Genomic DNA, 27,885 nt, shown 5'->3' on the forward strand with positions numbered 1-27,885 from the left:
AAGATATAACCTTTTCAGTTTTTCATCAATGGTGAACATAGGACTGTAAATGAGACGAGACAGATCGCGAGCTATTCGAGATCGACTCGATCAAGGCTCGATAAATACTCGGATCAAATGGACTCGACTCGAGCTCAACTCGATTTCTTAACGAACTGAAACGAGCTACTCGATATTCGACTCAAAAAGCTCGTGAGCAGCTCGAAAAAATAACAATGTTATATTATAATTTTAGATTTTTTAAAATTACATTATTAAAAATACATTATTGATAATTATAAAATTTTAAAAATATATTAAAAATTCTATAATACAACTAAGACATCTCATCCCTTATAATTATGTCATAGGGTTTATGGTTTAGGTTTTAAGGTTTATGATTTATGATTTATGATTTATGATTTAGGGTTTATGATTTAGGATTCATGGTTTATAATTTAGGGTTTAGGGTTTATGGTTTAGGATTCATGATTTAGGGTTTATGGTTTAGAGTTTATAATTTAGGGTTTATGGTTTAATTTATACACAACTACTTAAAGAAGACAATCCTAAACAGGGACTAAATTATTACCTAAACTAAAGTGTGCTTACACGATACATGCATGCATACGAATGAAATGCAAATGCATATACATTAAGATGAAACAATATAAAATTAAACCTACTATTAATAACTTAAACTCATATTTTAAAAATGCCATGAAGGACCAAAACAATATAAAATTGAAAATTGGCATACAAAGTAGAAATTACTCATTAAATTAAACAAGCCAACTAAGGGATTACAATGTCAAATAATTAAAATTACAAGACACAATTAAAAACAAGCACAAATTGAAGGAACACTAAAACAAGATATCTAGGGTAAAAACTCCTACCCTAATTCATTTCCCCCTCAAAACATTCCCTGGCTAAAACTTCCCCCTTGCCGTTCTCCTCTCAAACCTCGTCCACTCGCACAGCCCTAGCAGAAACCCACAGCCACCGTGGCCTAAACGCTCCCCCAAGACTCCGGGCGACAAAGGATAGCTCCTATCGACGAGAAGGTAAGGTTTTACTTACTGTTCTCTGGCCACTGCTAGTTTTTCTTTCTTTTTCTCGCAACCAGTGAATACTTATAAAGAGCATAGCAGTACCGCTGAATGGCGAGGCTCATCCCAAGTTCTATCAATGTTGTATCTCTCTCCTTTGTGGTCCATTTTGAAGCATAACCGTTCATAGTTTCAATCCCTCCAATAATGTATGCTTGTCTAAGTCATAAAACAATGATTACCAATAAAAAAAACATTATTTGATCCTTTGTCTATATTATGATTGGTTTTTATTTTTTCTTTTCTTTTTGCAGCTAATGCAATATTCTACAAGGTACTATTGTGTTTTCTTGATCTTCTACATTTCAACCAAAAAGCAGTGGTTGCTTACCCCTTATGAAAAAGAATTGATTTGCTACTGGAAGTCATCTCCTGTAGCCATGTGTGAATATAATGTATAATAACCTATTTCAGTAGTTCAATTAGGTGTATAAAGTGTTCTGACCATTTACTTGTATTAGTAATAGTAAGCACGTGGATGGAGAAATAAAGGGGTATGGATTAAACAGTGTTAAATATAATATCATTCTCGGTTGGTGATTTATGGTTCAGAGAGAACATCGATGGTCTCATAGTTAGTCTTCATAGGCCAAGGTTTATCCTTGGATAAAAATCTGACATAGTTTCTAGTTTTAACTGGTTTATTTGTGCACCTTCCAGGCTTCCACCCTATGAAGGTGCCTTTTGAAGAAGTTCCAGAACTTATAGCTAGTCGCCGGGTGTTTATACATAAAGGGCATGCCTATGTTGCAATGAATCAGGTAAAAACTTTCTATTAATCGTTTAATCTTATCTAAAAAATTGAATATTATGAACACAAATCGGTATTCATACTTGCTATCCCCTTTTTCATCTGATTTTTTCAGGTGGTTTCTTTTGTTGTCATACAATTTTGAAGTTATCTATCAAAGCACTCGTTTTAACAAACAGGTTTCTTATTTGTCCATTCAGGTCTCATGAAAGTTGCCTTATATTCATTGTTCTTCTCAAGCATTGAATACGTCTGCTATAATTTAGAACTTGTGTGTCAACTTGATTTGCATAACCTCTTGCACATATCCCAGATTTTTCTGGCTGAATTGCATATCACGGCACATGTAGTTTGGACAACAAGCTTTTACTGCAATGTCAACGAGTTGCACGAACAAATATCATTGCACATGTTCTTATTTTTCGGTAATATGTTTTCATGAGTATGACTAGAAACATGTTTATTAAAATTTCTTGGAACATAATCTATGCTCTGCTATCATGATCTCCATATTCACGAGAAGAATAGTTAGTATTCTAGCCATTGTCGTCATTCTGATAGGCAACTGTGATTTTCTGATATTATAGTTTCAAGCATAATTACAGAGACAAAGAAAGTATATCAGCTATTATTTATTTTTAATACGACGATGACAATTACATCTCAATTCGACCGCTCTGTTGCCTTCTCTTTCTAACATATTGTACAATGAACATAACCCATATGTTTCATTCCAAAGTAAAATAAAACAATCAGGATGTTTGACTATAATTTTTTTTGCTACGATTTGAATTTGTGGAGTTGCGGTTGTTTTGAATCACCAATTCTTCATCAATTTTTTTTTTGTTGTTTTAATGTTACCCGATTTCTATGGTAGTTTGAAGATAAGGCCAGAGCTGATATGTTCAATTTAAACTTGTAAGTATGTTTTCTGCTCGACGACTCTGTTTGCCTTTGTATTTTGAGTTTTGAAACACTACTTTTATGGCAAGAGTTGTTGTTTTGCTTTGGGGAGGATTGTAAATGGTTGCATGCTGTGGGCGCATGTTTGATCTTATGTGTTTAGAACCTATTCTACAACTATAACTACTCTTGTATGCATCCTATAATGTTTTTGAAATGAGTTCATATTATCATAAAATAATGTATTGGTGATTGTTGATTAAAGGGAAAATTATTTATATATTTTAAATGTAATATAAGATTTTTGTAGTTTCAAATTCGAGTTTGAGTTTGAATCGATCTCGAGCTTGAATCGATCTCGAGCTTGAACCGAGCTCAAATTCGAGTTTGAATTCGAACTTGAATCGAGTTCAAGGTTGACTTGAGCTTGAATCGAACTCAAAATCGAGCTTCAATCGAGCTCGAGTCTCGAGTTTCAATCGAGCTTTTGATTTTTTTTATTTCGAGTCTTTTTGAGTTCGAGTCGAGTTTCAATATTTTCTTTCGAGTTCGAGTCGAGTTTCAATATTTTCTTTCGAGTTCGAGTCAACTTGAAAATTTTAAGCTCACAAGTTTTCGAGCCGAGTCGAGCTTATATTTAAAGTTTTCGAATTCGAGTCAAGCTCGGCAATACTCGAGCTCGACTCGGCTCGTTTACACCTCTAGGTGAACATATAAAAGTTGGCATCTTTTTGTGTTCTTTGTCTTTCCCAAATCTCAGAATTGAAAACCCAGTATTTGTTTTTGATTCTTTTGTTGAATTTTGATCTGGATTTTGTTGAATCCAGTGATTCTCTCGTCTGCTTTAAAATGGCTCCGAGTTCAGTTGTGGTCACCATTGAGAAGCCAAACAAGTTCTCCTTACTAGAAATCAACGGCTCAGACTCAACTCTACTTCTCGAGAAACAAAAGGCAGTGAGTCCAAAGCAGTTCACCTGGTTCCTTTTCCTCAAAGCTCACAGAGTCTTCGCCTGTCTTTCATGCTTCCAATGGCTTTCAAAACCACGGCTTCATCGGTCACGAAACGCATCGCTTTATCCGATGTGAGCGAAGAAGAGACCAAGAACAGAAGATTGTATAGACTCATCAAAGTATTCCTTTTGATCTCGATATTGGCTTTGGTTTTGGAAATCGTCGCCCATTTGAAGAAATGGAATTTGAGCATCATTCAGCCGTGGGAGGTTCAAGGTCTCCTTCAATGGTGTTATATGACATGGCTGTCATTTAGAGTCGATTATATTGCTCCATTGGTGCTGACCATGTCCAAATTCTGCATCGTTCTCTTCTTGATTCAGTCTCTCGATCGGCTCATTCTTTGTCTGGGTTGTTTCTGGATTAAATATAACAACTTGAAACCCAGAATCAATGGAGATGCTTATGACATTGAAGATGCCTCCACTTTCCCTATGGTTCTAGTGCAGATTCCAATGTGCAATGAAAGAGAGGTGAGGATTTTAATCTTTCAAATCCATTCATTTTCATTGTTTCTCGATCTGTTTTTGAAGTAATTCTTGGTGTTTCTTCCCCAGGTATTTGCGCAATCAATTGCAGCTGTTTGTCAACTTGATTGGCCTAAAGACCGGATTCTAGTGCTAGATGATTCAGATGATGGCAATTTACAGCTTTTGATCAAGGATGAAGTTTCGTTATGGCGTGAGAAAGGGGTAAACATAATCTACCGACATCGGCTAATCCGAACCGGATACAAAGCCGGCAACCTTAAATCGGCAATGGCCTGTGACTATGTCAAGGATTACGAGTTTGTCGCAATATTCGATGCAGATTTCCAGCCTAACTCCGATTTCCTGAAGTAAACTGTGCCTCACTTCAAGGTATTCGACGAAAGTCGGATTGAAAGATTCGGATTTTGGGTTCATTTTACTTTCTGTAATGATTTTGAAAATATGTTGATCTGCATTGCAGGGTGATCCTGAGCTTGGTTTAGTTCAGGCGCGTTGGACATTTGTGAATAAGGATGAGAATTTGCTCACAAGGCTTCAAAGCATCAATCTTTGTTTCCATTTCGAAGTCGAGCAGCAAGTGAACGGTGCTTTCCTTAACTTCTTCGGATTCAACGGGACCGCAGGCGTGTGGAGGATCAAGGCCTTGGAGGAGTCCGGTGGCTGGCTTGAGAGAACAACTGTCGAGGACATGGATATCGCGGTTCGAGCGCACTTGAACAGATGGAAGTTCATCTTCCTCAATGATGTTAAAGTGCTTTGTGAATTGCCCGAGTCTTATGAGGCCTACAAGAAACAGCAGCACCGTTGGCATTCGGGTCCGATGCAGTTGTTTCGATTATGTCTTCCTGCCATTGTGAGATCCAAGGTTCGACCACTTCCCTTTTTCTAGCATCATATATCGATCTGAAACCAGTAGACAAACATAACAATTGGCGTTCATCGATGCAGATTCCGATATCGAAGAAGGCCAACTTGATTTTCCTGTTTTTCCTACTGAGGAAACTTGTACTTCCATTCTACTCCTTCACATTGTTCTGCATCATACTCCCATTGACAATGTTCATTCCTGAAGCCGAACTCCCCCTGTGGGTTATCTGCTATGTCCCCATTTTCATGTCTCTCCTAAACATCCTCCCATCCCCGAAATCATTCCCATTCTTGGTTCCTTATCTTCTCTTAGAGAACACGATGTCGGTCACGAAATTCAACGCCATGATCTCGGGATTGTTTCAGTTCGGAAGCGCCTACGAATGGGTAGTAACAAAGAAACAGGCTGATCATCGGAGTCCAACTTGGTGGCCTTAGCCGAGAGGGAATCGAAATCTTGGAACGAAGAGAAGATCACTCGGAGACACTCGGAGTCCGGGTTGGAGACGTTGAACAAACTCAAACAACAAGAGGAAATCAGCCTTTTGAAGAGGAGAAACAAGCTGTACAGGAAAGAGCTAGCGTTGGCTCTTCTCTTACTCACTGCTGCAACAAGAAGCTTGTTGTCTGCGCATGGAGTTCACTTCTATTTCTTGCTGTTTCAAGGCTTGACTTTCCTAGTTGTTGGCTTGGATTTGATTGGTGAACAAATAAGTTAAAAACACAACCTAGTTTATTTCTTTCTTTTTTTTCAACTTATAATGTTTTTTTAGTGCATATACAGAGTTTGGATTGATTTCCATGGACATCAAACAGCTAGATAAACACTGCCGTCTGAATCATTAGAGATTAAAATGTTGAGTTTATTGTATACTTCTCCAAGTGAACTGTGTATGAATAATTATTATCATTAGTATTCAGTATACAGTTTAGTTTTCCATGGATTTGTAGTTCCCGATGTCCATCTTTCGTCGGGATGGACGAAAACGATGATAGTGAGAGGAATTATTTTTCTTTAAGGCTTGAATGCTCAATTCCCCTTTTAAGTATACCATTTGTATTGGGTTTAAATTGTTACGGCGTTTGTTTTAAATCATTAACTTCGTTAAAAAATATATAGAAAAATTAGATATTTAGTCATTCAACTATTCATGTGGTTTCGTTTTGTTCACCAACTATTTTCTTTTTTCAAATCGTACGTAAGCTTAAGATTTTGTTTCTTTTTTGTCATCCAATTTGATTAGATTTATTTTTTAAATTTGTAATGTATAAGAATTCATTTATATCACATATTTTTTACTCGACATATAAATTTAATTTATGATAATAAATAATATTATAACATAAATAATAAAATATATATTATATTGTTCGTATCTAAAATTTTAATAAAATAAATATAAACTGTTAAATTAAAATATAATAAATATTATTTTAAAAATAAAAAAATATGAATGAGACCATTTATAAAATATACGTGGTTTGTAAAATTTAAATATCAGTAATTTTAACTTTTCGATAGATTTTTATTTTTTGTTTTTGTATATTTAAAATGTTAATATACTCAAATTTCAGCTTTCAAAATAGTTTATGTTTAATGAAACAGTGGCGTGGCTAGTATATACTGATCCAAGCAAGCTCACCAGTGTCGAACGAGTTTCGCTTCTGGAGTATCAAGCCATGCCAGATTACAAACCCAAGGGACTTTGAAAACCCGATCACCATATGAGCGCTAACGGCGCTGGGAGTTTGATCTGATGGTTACCTACGTCGGCGACGATTTCATGCTACATACTGGGGTTGGTCCATCCAGAGTGGCCGAAGCGATTTTTGACTCACCCCCGTCGTCATTTTCACCGTCTTCAGTCCCAAATATTATAGGTCAAAATCGAAGCTCTGCAACTCCACAATCAGCACTGAATCGAGCAAGAAAATGACGTAGATGAGGACCAAACCGATGAAGACAATTCAGTGATGATTTCGAGAGAGAAAAACACTTAAGTTTAGTGATAATTTTAAAAAAAGAAATAGTTGGGTAACCAAAACGAACATGTATGTATAGTCGATTGACTAAATATGCAATTTATTGTGTGTGTTTTAACGGAAATAATAATTTAGAACAAATGAGGTAATGATTTAAACTTTAGGGGGCATAACATCGCGAAAAATACTTTAGGGGGCAATAGTGCATTTAAGCCTTTTTTATAAAATTTATTAAGACTGATTGGTTTAGTGGGATAAGAGACTAGATCATTTATGCAAAACGAGAGGTTCAAATTTTAGTGTTTGTGAATAGAGCAAACTGGGTTGGAAGGTTCGTCATTCCTTTTGCAATACCTGAAATAGATTAGTCGATTAATAAATCAGAAACCAGTAGATATACTAAAAAGATGGTTAAGATACAATTAGAGAAAAAAAACTTGGGGTGATCAAAGATAGGATTGAAAAGATCATTTTGGAGTCAAAATCATGGGAATGTTTAAAGGACGACAACCTAATTTAAGGCTAAGAAACAACATTGTGTGGACACAATCGAAAATGTTATAAAAATATAACATTTTCAGTTGGACGCAACTTAAACTGTTAATTTTTTCTTAAAATTTTTCGGTTGCACACCTTCATTATATTTTCGGTTGAAAACCAAAAATATTACGTTCTTCATAACACGAAATGTTAAAAACTTAACATTTTCAATTGGGCTCTACAAAAAATGTTTTACTTTTTATAAAATTTTCGGCTGCGTCTATTCCTTGTCGTTCCTTAATCTTAAATTAGGTCGTTGTATAGTAAAATTCCTCAAAATCATGCTCGATTGTTGAAGTATTAAATAAAAGGATAAAGTATACAAATGATCCCCTGACTATAGTGTAATATTTTATTTAGTCATTCGATTATTAAAAGTTACAAAATAGTCTCCACGTTATAGGGCATTGCTTTGTTGAGTCTTTCAACTATTAAAAGTTATAAAATAATCATCTAATTATTCATATGTTTCGAACTCATCATTTTCCGTTGGAAAATTGATTGCAGTTTGCGTTAGATGTTAACTTGTAAATTGGATATAATAAAATCTAATCACAGAAACTCGAAAGGCTATCATATCTCAATCAACATGTTAACGTCTAGCTCAGAAGGTCATCAATATTTAACAGAAAATTATGAGTTTGGAACATATGAATAGTCAGGTGTCCATTTTGAAACTTTTAATAGTCTAAGAAGTCAACAAAGTAATATTCTATAGTCGGGGGACCGTTTTGTAACTTTTAATAATTGGGGAACTTAACATAAAAATACCTTATAGTTAGAGGACCATTTTTATACTTTAGATAAAATTTAGAGTCTAAACAGGAAAAATAGTATCCATCATTCATGGCTATATTTAGGACCAATGTGCTCAATTTGACAATTTGTTGGATGAATGTTGAATGGTTTTCTATAGGCCCAATAAAGCGAGTTTCTGAGAATCACTGGTTATAACAATATCAAACTGAATTGCATGTATGAGAATGAAGTATATTTCATAACCAGTCGTTTATCATTTAGTAAATTAATCATTATTACTAACAACAGACAGTTTAATTAAAAAAAGAGAGAAAATTAAACAACAATATAAAAACATGCAAATATCTTATATAATTCATATTAATCTAAAAATATAATAACAATTATATATATAATTATATATGGATTAAATATAGAAAAATTAAATTAAATGGATCAACATAATTTTTTTTAACATAATTCATACATATTTTTATACAGAGTAAACTACTTATTTGGTCACCCCTCTATTACTTAATTTATGTTTTGTTCAATCAATTATTACTTTTTTCAAAATCATACATAATGTTACGTTTTAGTTTGTTTTAGTCACATGTTGTTAAAAAAATTAACATTGGTGCTAACATAACATTTTTTTTAAATTATTTTTGAATCATAACATGACATTATCTTATAACGGCACGTCAATATCACCATTAATTTTTTAAGACTAGTGACTAAACCAAAACGTAACATTAAGTATGATTGAAATTAAATAGAAACTAAATAATAGCTTTAAAATTTGTCTATGTAACAAGTACACAAAATTTAAAATTTGATCAATATATTCAGTATACTTCGCTTTAAATCTAAGTTGACATTTAATACGTAAGTGTAGAGAAAAAAATAAAACGTAGTTTGAAAATCAATTTAAAATCTAAATCATAATTTTAAATTAGTCCAATGAAGTTAACTCTAAAATGTATACAAACTAGTAGTTTCTTTTGCCACGTGTATGTGTATTTACGTATTTGAATATTTTTGATTAATTATATATGTTTATTTCATGTAATAAAAAATTAATATATTTTTGATTAATTATATATGTTTCCAGGCCACTTGGAAGGATTGTTAACGTAATCATAGGTTCCAAGCTACAACATCATCTAGTATAAGGCTGCACCCCATAAGCGTAATGTCAATGGGAACTGTTGCTAAAAGGCTTAGACCTAAAGAAGATTCGAAGATTAATTTTGGGGATATGGGTTCTTCCCAAGTCCTTGACGAGATCATCGATGATAAACTAACTGTATTAACTCGAATCAATGACTTTGTTGTTAGAAGAATCTTAATGGACAATAAAAATTTATTGGAGGTACTACAATGAGAGTCCTTCAAGAAGATGAAAGGGTCGCAAAAGAAATTTAAGCCTTGTGGACCTATTTGTTGTTTCTCTAACCATCAGATGGAAGTAAATGAATCCATTGTGTTACATGTTACCTTGGGGACGATAAACACGCCGTTACAGTTGACCCCGAGTTTTTCGTAGTTGATTAACCCTTTACGTATAATTCTAACTTTCGAAGGCTTTTTACAAGGAAAGACAAAATGATATTAGTTACTTTCAGTTTCATAGTAAACATTCCTGCCCCCATTGGTGAAGTATACGTGAAGTATACATGAGGATGAACCAACAGACATTCAGAGAGTGCCATCTGCGTTCCATGCAGATCGTCTAATATGCCTCCACTGAATTGCTACCCCAGACTTTTACGCCGATGCAAATTGAAAAAGGTATTAATTTCTTAGATTGACAACAATTTGAGTTAAAAAGTCCAGATATCTTTTAGAGACAAGGAATCATAAATGGTTGAGTTGGCCAAGAAGGCAGAGGTTATTCCCCATTTTAAGGTAGATAAGTAAAAAGCTACGTAAGGTTTCTCTATGCCCATTTCGATGTTTATGCATGGTCTATTGTAGATTTACTAGGGATTATTTTCTTACTCATTATGCATGTAACACCCCAATTTAGGGGCTAAAATTAAGAAATTATAAAGTGGTGGATTTAATTTGGTATGTTGAAAGAAACAATGGTTTAAATTGAAAAATTTTAAAGTTGATAGACCGTTTTATGAAGTGCAGGAAGTTCAGTGGCTAAACTCTTGGTTTAACCATTTTAAATTAAGAGATGATATAAACCCCAATTTCTCGTATATTTCTAGAAATTTTTTCATTTTTCCCTCTCCAACAACCCTTCTTTCAACTCCGATCTACTCGTCGTCCGACCTCCGATCGACGAGCCGAAACCACCATTGTGTTCTTTGTCGAGTGAGAAACAAAACCCCTCGAACCTTTCGTCGTGAATCATCGCCGTTCGTCGTTAATTTCAGTCGGAAGTATCGTCGGTAATAACTCAATTTCAATTGGTTTTTCATCGATTCACGACGATCTGATGATCCGTTTACGACACCTCCCGCACCATCGTGTTCCTTGCATTGTTCCGAGTCCGCCGGTATCATCCTTGGTCTTCGTCGACGGCGGCGCATGAGGAGGTGAAGCGGTCAAAGTTTCCGATTCGTTGAAATCGAGCTCTCCGCCGTTCAAAATTGTGAACCGAGCTTTGTAAGTATCTCGAAATCATTCAAAATAATTTTTAGGAATTTTTTTGAGAATTTATCACTGTTCACGCCCCCCACGCGCATTAACCGACCCGACCCGTTGACCGTTGACCGGCGTTGACCATTGTTGACCAAAACTTTGATAGGCTTTGCCGGGCATTAAACAACCTTTGACTTTGACCGAGTATACCTATCCTGACATTTTTCGACGTTCCAAATCCGATTCAACAATCCGTTTTTCAAAATTCGGACCCAAAGGCCTCGATATTGGCAGTCAAACCCGTTGACTTTGATTTTGACTGAAAATTCCAAATTTCTGAAAAGTCATATTTTATGCTTTCGATGTCCTGAATCCGAATCCGAAGTCCGTTTCGCCAAATTCAAAACCGGTAAGCTATTTTTCACTGATTTATCACCCGATTCTATCTGTTTATTGTAATTAAGCTCTGTTTTTGATATAATTTATGTTGATATGTATCTGAAGGATTATTGGAAGTTGAATTCAAGATCGAGGGGGTTCACATGGAATTTAATGGTCGATCAATATTGTACGGAAATCGAGATAATACTTTACTACCTCTTTATGCTTTATGGAACATGTTGATATTGGTAAATGCATGAATAATATAATGTTGATCACTTTTGTGGAGTTGATTAATTTATACACTCGATAAGAATGTGGTAGAAATTCGATAACTGAATTCGGATCGAATGATTAATATAAGATATTGAGGGAATGTTAGAATTAAATTACAAGTCAAGTTGTGTGACTTGTGATAAAGAAATCAGCCATGGATTTGTAACTTATATTTTAAAGGTTAAATGTTAAAGATACTTGGATGGGAAATTATGAGAATACTCCGATAGGGTAAAATTATGAAAATACCCTTATATTGTAAGATGACAAGAATTGTCCCTGGAAGTTGGTTAATAACTCTGAAAAGACATATTGATCCGATATAATTACAGATGTGCATAAGAAATGCTAGTTTTACTTAGAAAATTTGGATAATTGGTTTTTAACCCTAAAAGGGTTGTATAAGATACTATAAGTCTGTTAAGGAATCATTTCGAGATCAAAGAATGTTCGGGAAAGCAATTAACCATTGGATCTCTAAAGTATAATTATTTTCGTTAAGAGTTAATACCGAAATTATCTGATTAAGAAATTACGAAAATGCCCTTGAGAGGCAAAAATAATCCAAGTTGACTCTGAATGAGGAAGTAACATAGGAATCTGTTTTTAAACCGATAAATTACTGATTTGATTGTTGAGACCCTATTTTTGTATGGAAAATTCTGATTATCCGTTAGTAACATCTGAGAAGGCATTTAACTTGGAAATCTCCGACTTGAGTAAGTATGTGAAGAATAATAATTTATCGATGGTGATATTTTGTCAGAATAGTTCAAAGGGACTGGCATAAATGATAAGTTTGAATTAAATAATAAGACCGAACGGAAGGAAATGATTGAAATATTCTAGATTTGTAAAATGACCAAAATACCCCTGGAATGGAAATGACTCAAGAGTGTCACCAAGCTCAGGAATGAATGGATATACTCAAGCTTTGAAATGAATAGAAAAACGTTGAGCACCAAAATGACCAAAATACCCTATTGGCCTAGAATAAGTAAATGTCTTGGATTAATTAAGGAATCCAAATAAACATGGATGTTGTACTGCTCTTAAAAGTTATGGAACGCAGCTTAAGTGATCAACCAACGTTAGTGCTATATCATTACCTGAATGATATAAGTACTACTTGAATGTTTGTTCATCTTCTCAAATTTGGATCGATGATAATTCTGGAAGTACTTGGCTCAGCTCAACTCTAGAGCGCATACAGTACTAATAAGTGGGTATTCGTGAGTCAAATCAACCACGAATACCAGAATGACTTTATTATATGAATAAATTGAACTGAAATGAAGTACAACGTGTATTTGAAATTCAGAAACGTCTGAATTATTCTGGAAAACTTTAAAGTAATCGGGATAAACTTGCTTACTAAACAAACTAAGTAACATCAATGACTGAGGATTAAATAGGTGATTGGATTAGTTTGGAAACACTGTTGAACTTACATGATGAATTGTCCTTATGGGTTATGAGCCATGGATCAAGTACGTCCGTATTTCCTGATATTGTTGAAACGTGGAAATGAAATAAAGACCGTTGGAAGATTTATTCAGTGATGATTATGAGGATGATCTATGGATCTGCATTATGGTATTAAAGAGTGAATACACTGGAAGGATAATGAATTGACTTGTTGACATACATCAGTTTGGGAGTTGTGTAACTCGAGTTGTTTGATAATATGATCCATAGTCATAGATTGTAAATGACTTGAATCTTTGATTCTATATTTTCATCTAAAATCACTTCGGTCATGTTGGAAAACGCAAGTAACGCAGAAGAAAAAGATTCTGAATACCTCATTTGGTTCAATTAGACTGAAATCCTATGAATTCAAAGTATATTCCTGAATACCCCTGATTGTTTGGGTAATAGAATCACTCGCAGTAAATTTGAATTTAGAATTATTATGTATAAAGGTTCCTGAACGTTTTCCTGATGCATATAGAAACTTAGTGGAATTCTAAAAGTATCAATCTGAAATGTCTGATTAGATCGATTAGAAATCGATTCTCTTCAATAAGATCTTATTATTGGAATCCGATCAAATTGCACAAGTTCATGTTATCCATATTGATAACTACAAAATGCATCTGAAAAATAATTGGATTCTCTAGTGTGTTCTTTATATTTTGAAAAATTGTTTATTGTTTTAATATGTGGTACACTGAAATCTATGGTTATTGTTTTATGGATGCACCGACTTAACGGTGATGGCTTATGGATTTGTATAATTGTATAAATTGTATCTTGGAGATACAGATTTGTAAAGTACAGCTCTGATCAAGCTGGAAAATTTTTATGGACCTAATGTGACTCTTAGGTAGGCTCTGCGGCCCTGAGATCATTCTCGGGTAGGCCCTACGACCCTAAGATGTGTTCTTAGGTCGGCCTCATGGTCCCGAAATCTATCTTGGGTAGGCTCTCAGGCCCTAAGATGTTCCCTTAGGTTAACTCTTTGTAAGATGGTTTTAAAATACTAGTTTAAAAAGCTCCACTACAGTATGGTTTATGGGATTTTACTGAACTATCATTTGATTAGTGTACCTATTATGGTTTTATCATACTGATGTAACACACTAGGCATCCTATTCGATCTCATGAAAACGTGATAGTATGAAAGGTTTCTTATGAACTGAGATTTATGGCTTCTACTCGATGAACTTCTAAGGGAACCCCAGATTATTCCGCCCACTCATGTCATATAGCATCATCTGGTAGTTATGTATTACTGAGCTTTCCGAAGCTCACTCTATTACTCAACATTGCATGTTAAAAGAATTGTACCAGTGCAGCTATCAACATCAGTAAGGGAGTTCTTCCGGCGTTGTTTTCAGAGTATGATACATGTGATTAGGGGGCATGTAATTGTATTTTGTTTTATATACGAGTCTGAAAATCTGTTTTATTTCTGAATACTAATAAATGATTTTATATGTTACATGTTTTAAGAATAGTTTTAAATTTTCCGCTATTTTTACAGTGGGTCGCTTCGGTGGCCCTAATGTGACACTCCATATCGGATCGAGTTATTCGCATCGGTTTAAGGGGGTTACATTTAGTGGTATCAGAGCTATGGTTTGAGTCAAAAATTTTCAAGATGGACCGGCCGGTCGAATTTCAAACCGATGTCTGATCAGTACATGCCCCTAGACTACAATTGTACCTCTATGAGCCGGAACTCCAGGGCTGAGTCCCTATCTGTAACGAGTAAACAGAAGTTTCTATCCTTAAAGTCTATACTTGTACAAAATGGAATATCAGTAGCATCTGTCTAAACACTGTGAAGTACCTTACGAGCCATGTGAGAGTTATTTATCTGAAAAATTCTTACTTGACTTCGGAAATGAAATTTGGCTATGCTACTGCTCTATGATCCTATTCTCATGACAAAGACTGAATTGATTACTCAAGGAAATTTTCGTTCGGATTCTTTTATTGAAATGAGAAAAAGTTATGATAAGAATGTATGCTCGGTTGGTTAAGGATTAGTGGAGGATCCGTACTTTTGTAAAAGCTACTTAAAGATATGAGAAAACTAATGAAAGTTTTATTTCTGCAATTATGTGACATGAATGAATTTTGATGACGAAATTCTTTTTAAGGAGGGGAGAATTGTAACACCCCAATTTATGGGCTAAAATTAAGAAATTATAAAGTGGTGGATTTAATTTGGTATTTTAAAAGAAATAGTGGTTTAAATTGCAAAATTTTAAAGTTGGCATACCGTTTTATGAAGTGCAGGAAGTTCAGTGGCTAAACTCTTGGTTTAACCATTTTTAATTATGAGATGATATAAACCCCCAATTTCCCGTATGTTTCTGGAAATTTTTCCGGTTTTCCCTCTCCAATAATCCTTCTTTCAACTCCGATCTACTCGCCGTCCGACCTCCGATCGACGAGCCGAAACCACCATCGTGTTCGTTGTCGAGCGAGGAACAAAACCCCTCAAACCTTTCGTAATGAATCATCGCCGTTCGTCGTTAATTTCAGTCGGAAGTATCGTCGGTAATAACTCGATTTCAATTGGTTTTTCATCGGTTCACGATGATCTGATGATCCGTTTACGACACCTCCCGCACCATCGTGTTCCTTGCATCGTTCCGAGTCCGCCGGTGTCATCATTGGTCTCAATCGACGGCGGCGCGTGAGGAAGTGAAGTGGTCAAAGTTTCCGATTCGTTGAAATCGAGCTCTCCGCCGTTCAAAATTATTAACCGAGCTTTGTAAGTATCTCGAAATCACTCAAAATAATTTTTAGGAATTTTTCCGGGAATTTAACACTGTTCACGCGCCGCCACTGCGCGTGGGGAAGGAAAAAGTGACTGGTTTGACCAGTTTTGGAACTGTTTTGACCGGTTTGACCGGTCACAACCCGACCTGACCCGTTGACCCGAGCCGTTGACCGTTGACCGGCGTTGACCACTGTTGACCAAAACTTTGATAGGCTTTGACCGAGCATTAAACGACCTTTGACTTTGACCGAGTATACCTATTCTGACATTTTTCGACGTTCCAAATCCGATTTCGCAATCCGTTTTTCAAAATTCGGAGTCGAAGGCTTCGATATTGGCAGTCAAACCCGTTGACTTTGGTTTTAACCGAAAATTCCAAATTTACGAAAAGTTAAATTTTATGCTTTCGACGTCCTGAATCCGAAGTCCGTTTCGCCAAATTCGAAACCGGTAAGCTATTTTTCACTGATTTATCACCTAATTCGATCCGTTTATCGTAATTAAGCTCCGTTTTTTATATAATTTATGTTGATATGTATCTGAGGAATTATTGGAAGTTGAATTCAAGATCAAGGGGTTCAAATGGAATTTATTGGTCGATCCGAATTGCATAGAAATCGATGTAATACTTTACTACCTCTTTATATTTTATGGAACATGTTGATATTGGTAAATGCATGAATAATATAATGTTGATCACTTTTGTGGAGTTGATTAATTTATACACTCGATATGAATGTGGTAGAAATTTGATAACTGAATTCGGATCGAATGATTAATATAAGAGATTGAGGGAATGTTAGAATTAAATTACAAGTTGTGTGATTTGTGATAAAGAAATCAGCCATGGATTTGTAACTTATATTTTAAAGGTTAAATGTTAAAGGTACTTGGATGAGAAATTATGAGAATACTCTGGTAGGGTAAAATTACGAAAATACCCTTATATTGTAAGATGACAAGAATTATCCCTGGAAGTTTGTTAATAACTCTGAAAAGGTATATTGATCCGATATAATTACAGATGTGCATAAGAAATGCTAGTTTTACTTAGAAAATTTGGATAATTGGTTTTTAACCCTAAAAGGGTTTGTATAAGATACTATAAGTCTGTTAAGGAATCATTTCGAGATCAAAGAATGTTCGGGAAAGCAATTAACCATTGGATCTCTAAAGTATAATTATTTTCGTTAAGAGTTAATACCGAAATTATCTGATTAAGAAATTACGAAAATGCCCTTGAGAGGCAAAAATAATCCAAGTTGACTCTGAATGAGGAAGTAACATAGGAATCTGTTTTTAAACCGATAAATTACTGATTTGATTGTTGAGATCCTATTTTTGTATGGAAAATTCTGATAATCCGTTAGTAACATCTGAGAAGGCATTTAACTTGGAAATCTCCGACTTGAGTAAGTATGTGAAGAATAATAATTTATCGATGGTGATATTTTGTCAGAATAGTTCAAAGGGACTGACATAAATGATAAGTTTGAATTAAATAATAAGACCGAACGAAAGGAAATGATTGAAATATTCTAGATTTGTAAAATGACCAAAATACCCCTGGAATGGAAATGACTCAAGAATGTCACCAAGCTCAAGAATGAATGGATATACTCAAGCTTTGAAATGAATAGAAAAACGTTGAGCACCAAAATGACCAAAATACCCTATTGGCCTAGAATAAGTAAATGTCTTGGATTAATTAAGCAAATAAACATGGATGTTGTATTGCTCTTAAAAGTTATGGAACGCAGCTTAAGTGATCAACCAACGTTAATGCTATATCATTACCTGAATGATATAAGTACTACTTGAATGTTTGTTCATCTTCTCAAATTTGGATCGATGATAATTCTGGAAGTACTTGGCTCAGCTCAACTCTAGAGCACATACAGTACTAATAAGTGGGTATTCGTGAGTCAAATCAACTACGAATACCAGAATGACTTTATTATATGAATAAATTGAACTGAATTGAAGTACAACGTGTATTTGAAATTCAAAAACGTCTGAATTATTCTGGAAAACTTTAAAGTAATCGGGATAAACTTGCTTACTAAACAAACTTAGTAACATCAATGACTGAGGATTAAATAGGTGATTGGATGAGTTTGGAAACACTGTTGAACTTACATGATGAATTGTCCTTATAGGTTATGAGCCATGGATCAAGTACGTCCGTATTTTCTGATATTGTTGAAACGTGGAAATGAAATAAAGACCGTTGGAAGATTTATTCAGTGATGATTATGAGGATGATCTATGGATCTGCATTATGGTATTAAAGAGTGAATACACTGGAAGGATAATGAATTGACTTGTTGACATGCATCAGTTTGGGAGTTGTGTAACTCGAGTTATTTGATAATATGATCGATAGTCATAGATTGAAAATGACTTGAATCTTCGATTCTATATTTTCATCTAAAATCACTTCAGTCATGTTGGAAAACACAAGTAACGCAGAGGGAAAAGTTCAATTGGGCTAAAATCCTATGAATTCAAAGTATATTCCTGAATATCCCTGATTGTTTGGGTTATGGACTCACTCGTAGTAAATCTGAATTTATAATTATTATTATGTATAAAGGTTCCTGAACGTTTTCTTGATGCATATAGAAACTTAGTGGAATTCTAAAAGTATCAATCTGAAATGTCTGATTAGATCGGTTAGAAATCGATTCTCTTCAATAAGAACTTATTATTGGAATCTGATCAAATTGCACAAGTTCATGTTATCCATATTGATAACTACAAAATGCATCTGAAAAATAATTGGATTCTCTAGTGTGTACCTTTTATTTTGAAAAATTGTTTATTGTTTTAACATGTGGTACACTGAAATCTATGGTTACTGTTTTATGGATGCATCGACTTAACGATAATGGCTTATGGGTTTGTATAATTGTATAAACTATATCTTGGAGATACAGATTTGTAAAGTACAGCTCTGATCAAGCTAGAAAATTTTTATGGACCTAATGTGACTCTTAGGTAGGCTCTGCGGCCTTGAGATCATTCTCGGGTAGGCCCTGTGACCCTAAGATGTGTTCTTAGGTAGGCCCCACGACCCCAAAATCTATCTTGGGTAGGCTCTCAGGCCCTAAGATGTTCCCTTAGGTTAACTCTTTGTAAGATGGTTTTAAAATACGAATTTAAAAAGCTCCACTACAGTATAGTTTATGGGATTTTACTGAAATATCATTTGATTAGTGTACCTATTATGGTTTTATCGTACTGATGGAACACACTAGGCATCCTATTCGATCTCATGAAAACGTGATAGTATGAAAGGTTTCTCATGAATTGAGATTCATGGCTTCTACTCGATGAACTTCTAAGGGAACCCCAGATTATTCCGCCCACTGGTATACTTATGATTCAATAAGGAAATTATGGCTTCCCATTTATCTGCATGTCATATAGCATCATCTGGCAGTTCTGTATTACTGAGCTTTCCGAAGCTCACTCTATTACTCAACATTGCAGGTTAAAAGAATTGTACCAGTGCAGCTATCGACATCAGTAAGGGAGTTCTTTCGAACATTGTTTTCAGAGTATGATACATGTGATTAGGGGGCATGTAATTGTATTTTGTTTTATATACGAGTCTGAAAATCTGTTTTATTTCTGAATACTAATAAATGATTTTATACGTTACATGTTTTATGAAAAGTTTTTAAATTTTCTGCTATTTTTACAGTGGGTCGCTCCGGTGGCCCTAATGTGACACTCCAGATCGGATCGGGTTACCCGCATCGGTCTGAGGGGGTTACAATGCATTCGTTCAATGTCAAACCTTCAGTAAAGCAAGTCAAATAGAAAAAGAGAAGGTTGACTATTGACAAAATTCAGGGAGAAAATAAGAAACGAGTAAATTTTTGGCAGAATGTTTCGTCAAAGAAGTGACATATCCATAGTGGATCTCTAATGCTGTTATGCTCAAGAAGGAAAATGGAAGTTGGAAGATGTGCATCAATTTTACAAATTTAACGTAGTGTGTCCCAATGATGGTTTCCCATCTGTCTCAAGTGACAGATTGGTAGACTTTATAGCGGGGAACTCATGTATGAGCTTCATACATGCATTTTCAGGTTACAGTTAGATCCATATGGATCCTTGGGATCTAGAGAAGCCAACATTGATCATAGAAGATGACCTTTTCTGTTACAGAGTTATGCTCTTTGGGTTGAAGAATGCTGAAGCCACTTTCTAACGCCTCGTCAAAAAAATCTTCAAAGATCAGATTGGGAAAAACAAGGAAGACGATATGGATGAATGATTGAGAAAAGTTCATCCATGGAAAAACATGTGAAAAACCTAAAAGATGTCTTCTAGGTCCTCAAATTGTATGACATGCACCTAAACTTCTCTAAGTGTACATTGGTGTAGACACAATCGAGTTTTGAGTTTTCTAATCTCAGATAGAGGGATTGAGGCTAACTTGAAGAAAATCTCATCCACTACCGACATGAAGCCTTTAAAGAAAGTTAGAGAGGTATAGAGATTTATTGGATGGATCATAGCCCTAAATAGGTTCATCTTGAAGATGACATACAAGTATATATTGTTCTTCAAAACCCTTGGCTCTAAGCCTTTCCAGTGGAATCTTTAGTTGTATTTGATCAAAAATGGTAAAGATACTCGCAAAGAGACAGAATAGGGTTAACTTCCCGTGTATTATGTCAACAAAGTCTTGCAAAATAATGAATTGAATTACTTAAGGAGAGAAAAGATCATTTTTTGCAATAGTGGTGGTTGTGAAAAAACTCCAACAATATTTCAAGGTTTTCCCCATCTAAGTCCAACCTTTAAAGGAGGTATTCCAACAATCGACTCCACTGAGAGAATGGTAAAATGGAGCATTGAGCTAAGTCAATTTGGCATCAAGTTTGTGCCAAGGTGGGCCATTACGGCCCAAGTTCTAGTAGAGTTTGTGACAAAATGCTCATTCACTACCTCTACTGACAGTGTGTTTCCTCGAACTATTGAAATTGCCTTTACTTTGAAGCACCATAGCCCTTTATGAAAAGAAAAGAGGATTCATCAGAAGTTAGTGCCCTGATCTTCGAAGGTAAAAGGTTGGTTCGTTCCTTGCATGCATGTGTTTGCTTAGTTTTGCTTTTCTTATTTTGTTTTAGTTTCTGTTTGCTTTTGGGTTTTTCACTTGTCTTTATTTGGGGACAGCTGGTTGTCACTTGTGGTTTGGACATGTCTTGGTTCTTCGTTTTGTTTATTTAATTCAATAATGATTCAAAAAGAATATTACATTATTTTATTTTGTTATGATTTGGAATTAGATTTACCAAATGTAAGATTACGAAATAGGGTTATGAAAATTATTACATTATATCAAAATGTAATGTTATGATGTTTGAGTGAGAAAATATAAGTTTATTTTAAGTCATATTTTATTAAATTGTTCTAATTACAATATTTATTTCTTAGAATAAAATTAACTCTCTAATAGTTTAACATACTTAAATTATGACAAAAGTAAAATATTTTTTCAAAAAAATTATGAAAGAAAAATAAACAAAACATTCCTTCCATCTCCATTCCTTCCATCTCCATTCCTTCCTTCACCCAAAAATTAAAATGATAATTTTTCAAAAATGTTAAAAATTATAAACAGGGACTTCCTTTTTTTTAATAAGAAACACTGGTTTTATTAAAAATAAAAAAATATTTTAAGTTACAATTAATATTTATAATTATAATAGTAAATTAAACACATAATTAGGACAATTTCCTATAATTATTGAAACAAGAACTAGCAACTTAAGATCACATAAGAATTATACAAGAAAAGATTAAAAATCTAACCAAAAACTTGAACAAAGATAGATACGAACAAATTTGATCGCATCGACAAACGAATTACAAAAGATGATCAAATTACTGAAAGATCACCGACAAAGTGCAAATCAGACTCGAGCGACATGAAAAGTTATCCACAAATGCAAATTGGGTATCCAAATCTAATAGAAGAGACCAAAGCAAGGAAGATCAACAAGATAACATATAAGTGTCATCATAATTAGTTGTGATGGTGTCAAATTAACCTTAAAAAAAGATAAATAAAAAACCACGAATTGTATTCATAAGAAGGATAATTGAATTTTAAATTAAATAACAGAGTATATTGTTATGAGTTTATAACAAAATTATAAACATAATGTATATTTAAATAAATAAATGATAAAATATGTATAATAATAGATATTAGAATTTATAGTTGGACTTAAATTAAAATGGGAAAAATTAATTAAAATAATAAAAATAAAAGGTCAGTCTATAATCTAAGATTACCTCCATAATCTTAAAGTAGGATGGAATAAGGTAAAATTAGGGGTGTAAATGAATTGAGTTTCGATGAATAATGTTGTATTATTTTTTTTGTTTATTTTTAAATGTGTTTATGTTCAATTCGTTTAAATTTTTAATATCGAGTTCGTGTTTATTTCTTTTTTTAAAAAAAAGTGTTTGTATCCCTTTGTTTAGCGTTTGCGACCATATTCGTTTATATATTCAGAAATTCAAAAAAACAACTGGTGCTAAAGAAAACTGGTAAAATTACACTACTAATGCTTAAACTCCTTAAGCTTCAAAGTTTAAACTTCAAATTTCACCATGTGATCAATTTAGACCCTACATCACCAATAATTAAAATATGAAAAAAATTTAAGAGTAAAAGAGTCATTAAACAAACTTGTTCATTAATATAAATATATGGGTCGATAAACGAGTTTAATCATAAACATAAACAAACGAGTAGATAAACGAGCTTGTTCATGAACATATTAACGAATCAAACACACCTCTATTCATGTTAATTCTTTTATTAAATGAACATAAAAAATTTATTCATACCCATTTATTTAGCTTACCAAACGAACATTATATGAACAATTCACGAACAGTTCATCGAACGTTTTGTTCATTTACACCCCTAGGTGCAATAATATTGCAACCAAAGATAAACCGAAGAAAAATCTCGTCTGTTTTAAATCTCATTTTGTTATTTCTATTAATAATCTATTTCACCTCCTACTATTTTATAAATTCATACTCCCTAAATTTTATAAATTCACTTCTAACACAAAACCTTACTTTTGTCCCTGATTATACCCTATTACATGTACAGTAATGCCTGTAATATTTGTAAACCAAACATAATTATCCCATACCGAAGTCTAAATTACACCCTTATATTATACCCTGTCCGGTTGCAATTGCAAAAACTAATGCTGCAATTGCAAAACTAATGCTGCAATTGCAACCTATTAAGTAGAAGCAAATCAGAGCAAGGCAGCATCTGAAGCACAGTAAAAACACAGATACAAACTACAGCAATTTCAGATCACATGGGAGGTAAAACAAAAATAACTCTATTGATAATACAGATAAAATAACAAGTTATGATTTAGAAAAGTGAAACTCAGAATGTCAAGAGCTACATGTTTGCCGTTGTTTCCTTGATTTCTTCCATTGTGATAGACTGCACACCAAGTATACATTTAGTCAGACTCACCACAAACTGCATGAAAATATCTGGATACTTACGAATTGATGCTAGTAAATACCAAATACGAACAAACTATGTTACCCAAACTCCGGCAAGATAAACTACGTTGCAAGTCCCTGTAGTATCGGCTCAAGTACAAATTAGTCACATAAAAGTGATCAATTTAGTCCCTTTTGTGACTTTAAGACACTATTCCAAAGCATTGAGTCATTGGAATCAGCTATATCACCACACCAATCTATTAACGAGTAAAAAAATTTCAAGTTATTCGAGTTGCCGAATCCTATTTGTAACTTAAAACTTTATTTAAAATTTTTTCAAGTTGAGTTTACAAATTTCAATTTGTTCAAGTTTCTATTTAAATTTAATTGTAAATATCTATAATGTTTTGGTGCTATTTTATTCCAATTTAAACGATTTTCTATAATCATATACAATATACACATATATTTCTTCATATTTTTCATATGTAATATATATCATGCAGAGTTGAGGGACTCAACTCAAACTTGAAAGTCAATCCACTAATTACTAAAAATTTCGAGTTATTGCATTTAAAAAAAATTCGGTTCGAGTCAAAAAATTATGTTTTTTGAATCGAGACAAGTTTTGCTCACCCCTAATATGCAGGTCCATGAAGACTCAGATGATGTTAGTCAGAGGGGACCAGTTCTCTCTTACCCCGCTCCATCATATGTAACACAATACAAAGAGTATAAATAACCCTCCCTCTCTCTCTCTCTCTGAGAGCAGGGGCCTAGAGCTTTCTCTTTATTCACAAGGGGAAGACCTCTAGACCCAAGAGCATCAGCTGGTGGCTCTTCGTCCAATCTAGAAGGGGTGAACCACAAGCCGTTGGCCACCTCCTTTCCGTAACCTATTGAACCACCGTAAACCACCATCCCATATGTTGGACCTCAACACATTTACATTTAATTTTGAAGCAAAGAAATAACTTCGAACGTTAACAATGCTGATTTATCGTGTTTTAACCTGACGTGGATAAAAATGGCACATTTTAATAGTATAATGATTAGTTTACTCCTAAGGTTATAATAGTACAAGGACCCACCAAGTAGTTTAATCACTCGTGTATAAGTTTCAGATACGAGTATATATCCGAAAGGGTATGCTTAATTTCTTTTCAAGATTTCCATGTAATTGGAGGATTATATCTCCATTCCCATCTCCGAACACACAATGGCTACAAGTACTTCGAGAAAAACGAAGAACCTAAGCAACATGACCAAGGAGAAAAATCTAGGAAAATACCTGATCTTGGCCAGCAAAATCATTATCTGCAGTGAGAAATAGCATGCAGTGACATTCTTTCCTGCAAAATAGTTGTATACATTCAGTAAAAGAACTTAGATTAAACTAATGAATTGGCATAGTAACCGTAAACTAATGAGAAAGAGCATTTAGTGTCAGACATCCTCATATCCATGTCTAAAAATATATCAGACAGGAGTATTTCAAGAAAACTGAAGAGTCAGAAAAACATAGCTTGGGCAACAGCCTCCAACAAAGACATGCTTTAACTGTTATAATTGATAATACAACTGCAAACTTTCAAATCATACAATAACTTGCCTTGCTATCAGAAAGAATAAAATGCATGAATCAGAACTCAAATCCCAAGAAAATACCTAGCACCTTTTGCCACGTTAAACCAAAACTCATGCTCCAAAGATAATATCAACCTTTGACATAACATTTAAAAAAAAAATAAAAACCTTTGACATAAATCCTCTTTCCTTAGCACCAGATTTCTTTTTCAAGTTGTTATTAGAATTATTTTGAATCGTTAAAGTATCACAGAAATCTTTCCCCACGTAATACCTTCATTGCTACAACTACTTGCCGAAAGTTCTTTGAAATCAATCTCGATCATGATTGATGACATTAAAGTTCCTTTCTTAATTTCACAAAATGACTAACTGGTTCATCAGGACAGTGCGCTCCAGTTCAGGAGCTTCCACTAAAGTCAGTGATCAGAAAAGTGACAAGCAAACATTGTTAAATGGGGGATCTCAAAAGGTTCTATACGAATAACAGTAGTACTGGTCACCTTGTTAGGAAGGTCGTTATCGACTACATATTTCTAGGATGAAACTAAAGATATATCTACTTCTGGACTTCCCATACAACTCAAGCAGTGAGACCAATTTACATAAGGAATATACATTAAAAGATATCATGACAATGTATTCACCTTTCTCTCATAGGAACACATGGGCAGTTCCAAAACCCCTGCCCTGCCTCAGCAGCTTTGTCGTCATAATGCCTGAAATAATTTGGATTTACATTTAAAATGTTATTGAATCTTATATAGCTATATATATCAAGATACTCGAGTGTAATGGGATTTAATAGTCTGGAACAAGACACAGATCATGGAGGAAATATTTACCTACAAGGGCAGAGAGGAGCACCCAACGTATCTTTATGCTCAGCCAATCCCTGTCCACGTATCCGAAAATAAGTTTTTGTTTATCATGAAATGAAAAGATGAGCGGACTTGATGGATTTAATAAAGAGTCGGAGCAAGAACAAGGTTTATGCTATGTTCAAGTAGTTTCATAAAAAAAATCCAGCATTCAGGAAAGTACATCACATTCAAGAAGATCCAAACGAAGGCACAGATTAGTTGGAATAGTAAAGTACAGCATTTAATCATTCTTCAATTTGTCTTGTTGTTTTTGAATGGACAGGATGCAGTCCTTTCGTCCATCATTTGAAGACAAAGCATTAAAAATTCTTGAATTCAACTTCTCTGATAGGTAAACCTGAACAGAGGCGGAGTTCTATATTATCCAATAGAACTCGATCAGACTTGATAAAGTACAGAATTTCTGCACTCAATTTCTTCCGGTTACAAACAAATGTTCACCAAGAATATCTAATTTTTCTGCGAGAGGTCTAGAATAAAACACTAAATGATAGGATTGTTCCGGATTCCCTTCAAATGACCTAGCTTATTGATTCCATAACTAGGTACTTAGCCCTTGAGTTTGGTGAAATGCATATTAGATACAGACTAAACAATAGCTCTAACAAAATTTATTAGCTAAAAGTAAGATCTTGCAACTGAAAAATATCATATAGCTTCCATTGTCAACCATATAACAATGCTTCACATCCAACTCTTAAGACTAATATGTGAAGCTTTTTGAGCTGCCTCTGCAATTCAGGCCTTTGAATGTTTCACTTAAGGTAGGGTTGAAATCAGGTAATGACTCATTTGTGAAGATTTTTCGAAACTGAGATGCAAAATAAAGAGATTCAGCTCAATCATTGAAGAGCTGAGTCTAAAGAATACCTTGATAACAACAGAAGTCACTCCCTTATCCATACAGAAATACGTGCCTGATCGACGAGCATATTGTTCCGAGAATTTCCTCATTATTTCTACAGATTTCTCTGATGGTTCCACTGAAATACAAAAGAAAAGAACCCCGAACAATGTGAACAAAAAAGAGACATTTGACTCACATAATCACATGATATTGAAACCCCAGGAATTTTATCAAACAGATAGCCAACAGTGTAGCGCCAATTCATCAAATTCAAGCCAAAAACAAAAAGGTAAGAAACTTAAACTCATATACTCACATAAGACTGAAACCCCAAGGCAAAAAACCAAAAATGCAGCCCAAACAGATCAAATTATAGCTAAAATGATTATACAAAACTTGGGAATTCACTAAAACAAGCGAAGTTATTACCTTGAGCTCTGGTTACAAATCGACGAAGGGAAGTTTTTGGAGGGCAGGGAAGAGGAGAAATGCCTCCAATGTTAAAGGAACTTGCTTGTAGAGTCATGGCTTTAACTGCAAAGGAAGCTAAAGTTTAATCAACTTCTTCTTGGAATGTGCTTTTTTATAGTTTCTGATATTTGATAGAGTCCTGAGATCATCATTTGATTTTGGGTTTTCCAAGTTTTTACGAAAAATTCGAAAGGCTCTCCCTTTACCACTTGTTTTTGAGAATATCAACCAACAAATTACATAAACCACTCATCGGTTTGTCTTTCAGCCACTAGCCACTCATCGGCATCCATTAGAATAGTTTTCCTTTTGGTAAACTATATACGTGGTCTCACTATTATTATCGTCTTTATTTTAATCATGAAATTATTTTTTTAACATTTACATCACTAATGATAGATTTTTATTCTGTTTTCGTCATTAACAGTTTAAATTACGTTAAACTTTTAATTTAATGTGATGAGGATATAAATCTAGTAGGCTTAATACAAAAATAAGTGACTAAACTATGTCTTGAAAAATATTTTAGTGTCTAAAGAATTTTTCATTAAAAATAGATGCCTAAAATTTTCTCTGTTATACTTTTAGGTGGCTAAAGTTTTATTCGTTTCAATTTTAGGTGTCTACCGTTAAAAAAAACCGTTAAGTGACATGTGTCACGTTCATATTTTTTAAAAATATTTTTAAATAATATTTTACTTTTAAAAAAAA

The 27,885-nt window shown here is 34.1% G+C and overlaps 1 protein-coding gene and 1 pseudogene across 2 annotated transcripts; one reads left to right on the top strand and one right to left on the bottom strand.

The window, feature by feature from the left end:
- LOC120214413 lies at positions 1-5,842 on the top strand (annotated as a pseudogene).
- LOC120214412 (ferredoxin-thioredoxin reductase catalytic chain, chloroplastic-like) lies at positions 1,696-27,421 on the bottom strand. 2 transcript variants are annotated; one of them, XM_039212313.1, is made up of 8 exons: positions 27,133-27,419; positions 26,727-26,839; positions 25,818-25,867; positions 25,620-25,691; positions 24,677-24,737; positions 23,326-23,377; positions 5,943-5,948; positions 1,696-1,717 (listed from the first exon to the last, which is right to left on the bottom strand). In XM_039212313.1, the coding sequence occupies exons 1-6, from the start codon at positions 27,227-27,229 to the stop codon at positions 23,333-23,335; spliced, it is 438 nt and encodes a 145-aa protein (XP_039068244.1). In that variant the 5' UTR covers positions 27,230-27,419; the 3' UTR covers positions 1,696-1,717; positions 5,943-5,948; positions 23,326-23,332. The 2 variants fall into 2 exon arrangements, with proteins under 2 accessions (XP_039068244.1, XP_039068245.1); XM_039212314.1 differs by lacking the exons at positions 1,696-1,717; positions 5,943-5,948 and having other exon boundaries at positions 23,225-23,377; positions 27,133-27,421.
- Between the last annotated feature and the right edge of the window lie 464 nt (positions 27,422-27,885).

This window comes from Hibiscus syriacus, unplaced genomic scaffold (assembly GCF_006381635.1).
Source record: "Hibiscus syriacus cultivar Baekdansim isolate YM2019G1 unplaced genomic scaffold, ASM638163v2 tig00110059_pilon, whole genome shotgun sequence".
NCBI lineage: Eukaryota > Viridiplantae > Streptophyta > Magnoliopsida > Malvales > Malvaceae > Hibiscus > Hibiscus syriacus.

Bases quoted from the DNA above. Each gene is read 5' to 3' on its own strand.
- LOC120214412 (XM_039212313.1), bottom strand. From the start codon at position 27,229: ATGACTCTACAAGCAAGTTCCTTTAACATTGGAGGCATTTCTCCTCTT. The intron at 25,692-25,817 runs GTAAATATTTCC...AAATTATTTCAG, and splicing joins GCTCCTCTCTGCCCTTGTAG to GCATTATGACGACAAAGCTG. The intron at 24,738-25,619 runs GTGAATACATTG...ACTATTTTGCAG, and splicing joins TGTGTTCCTATGAGAGAAAG to GAAAGAATGTCACTGCATGC.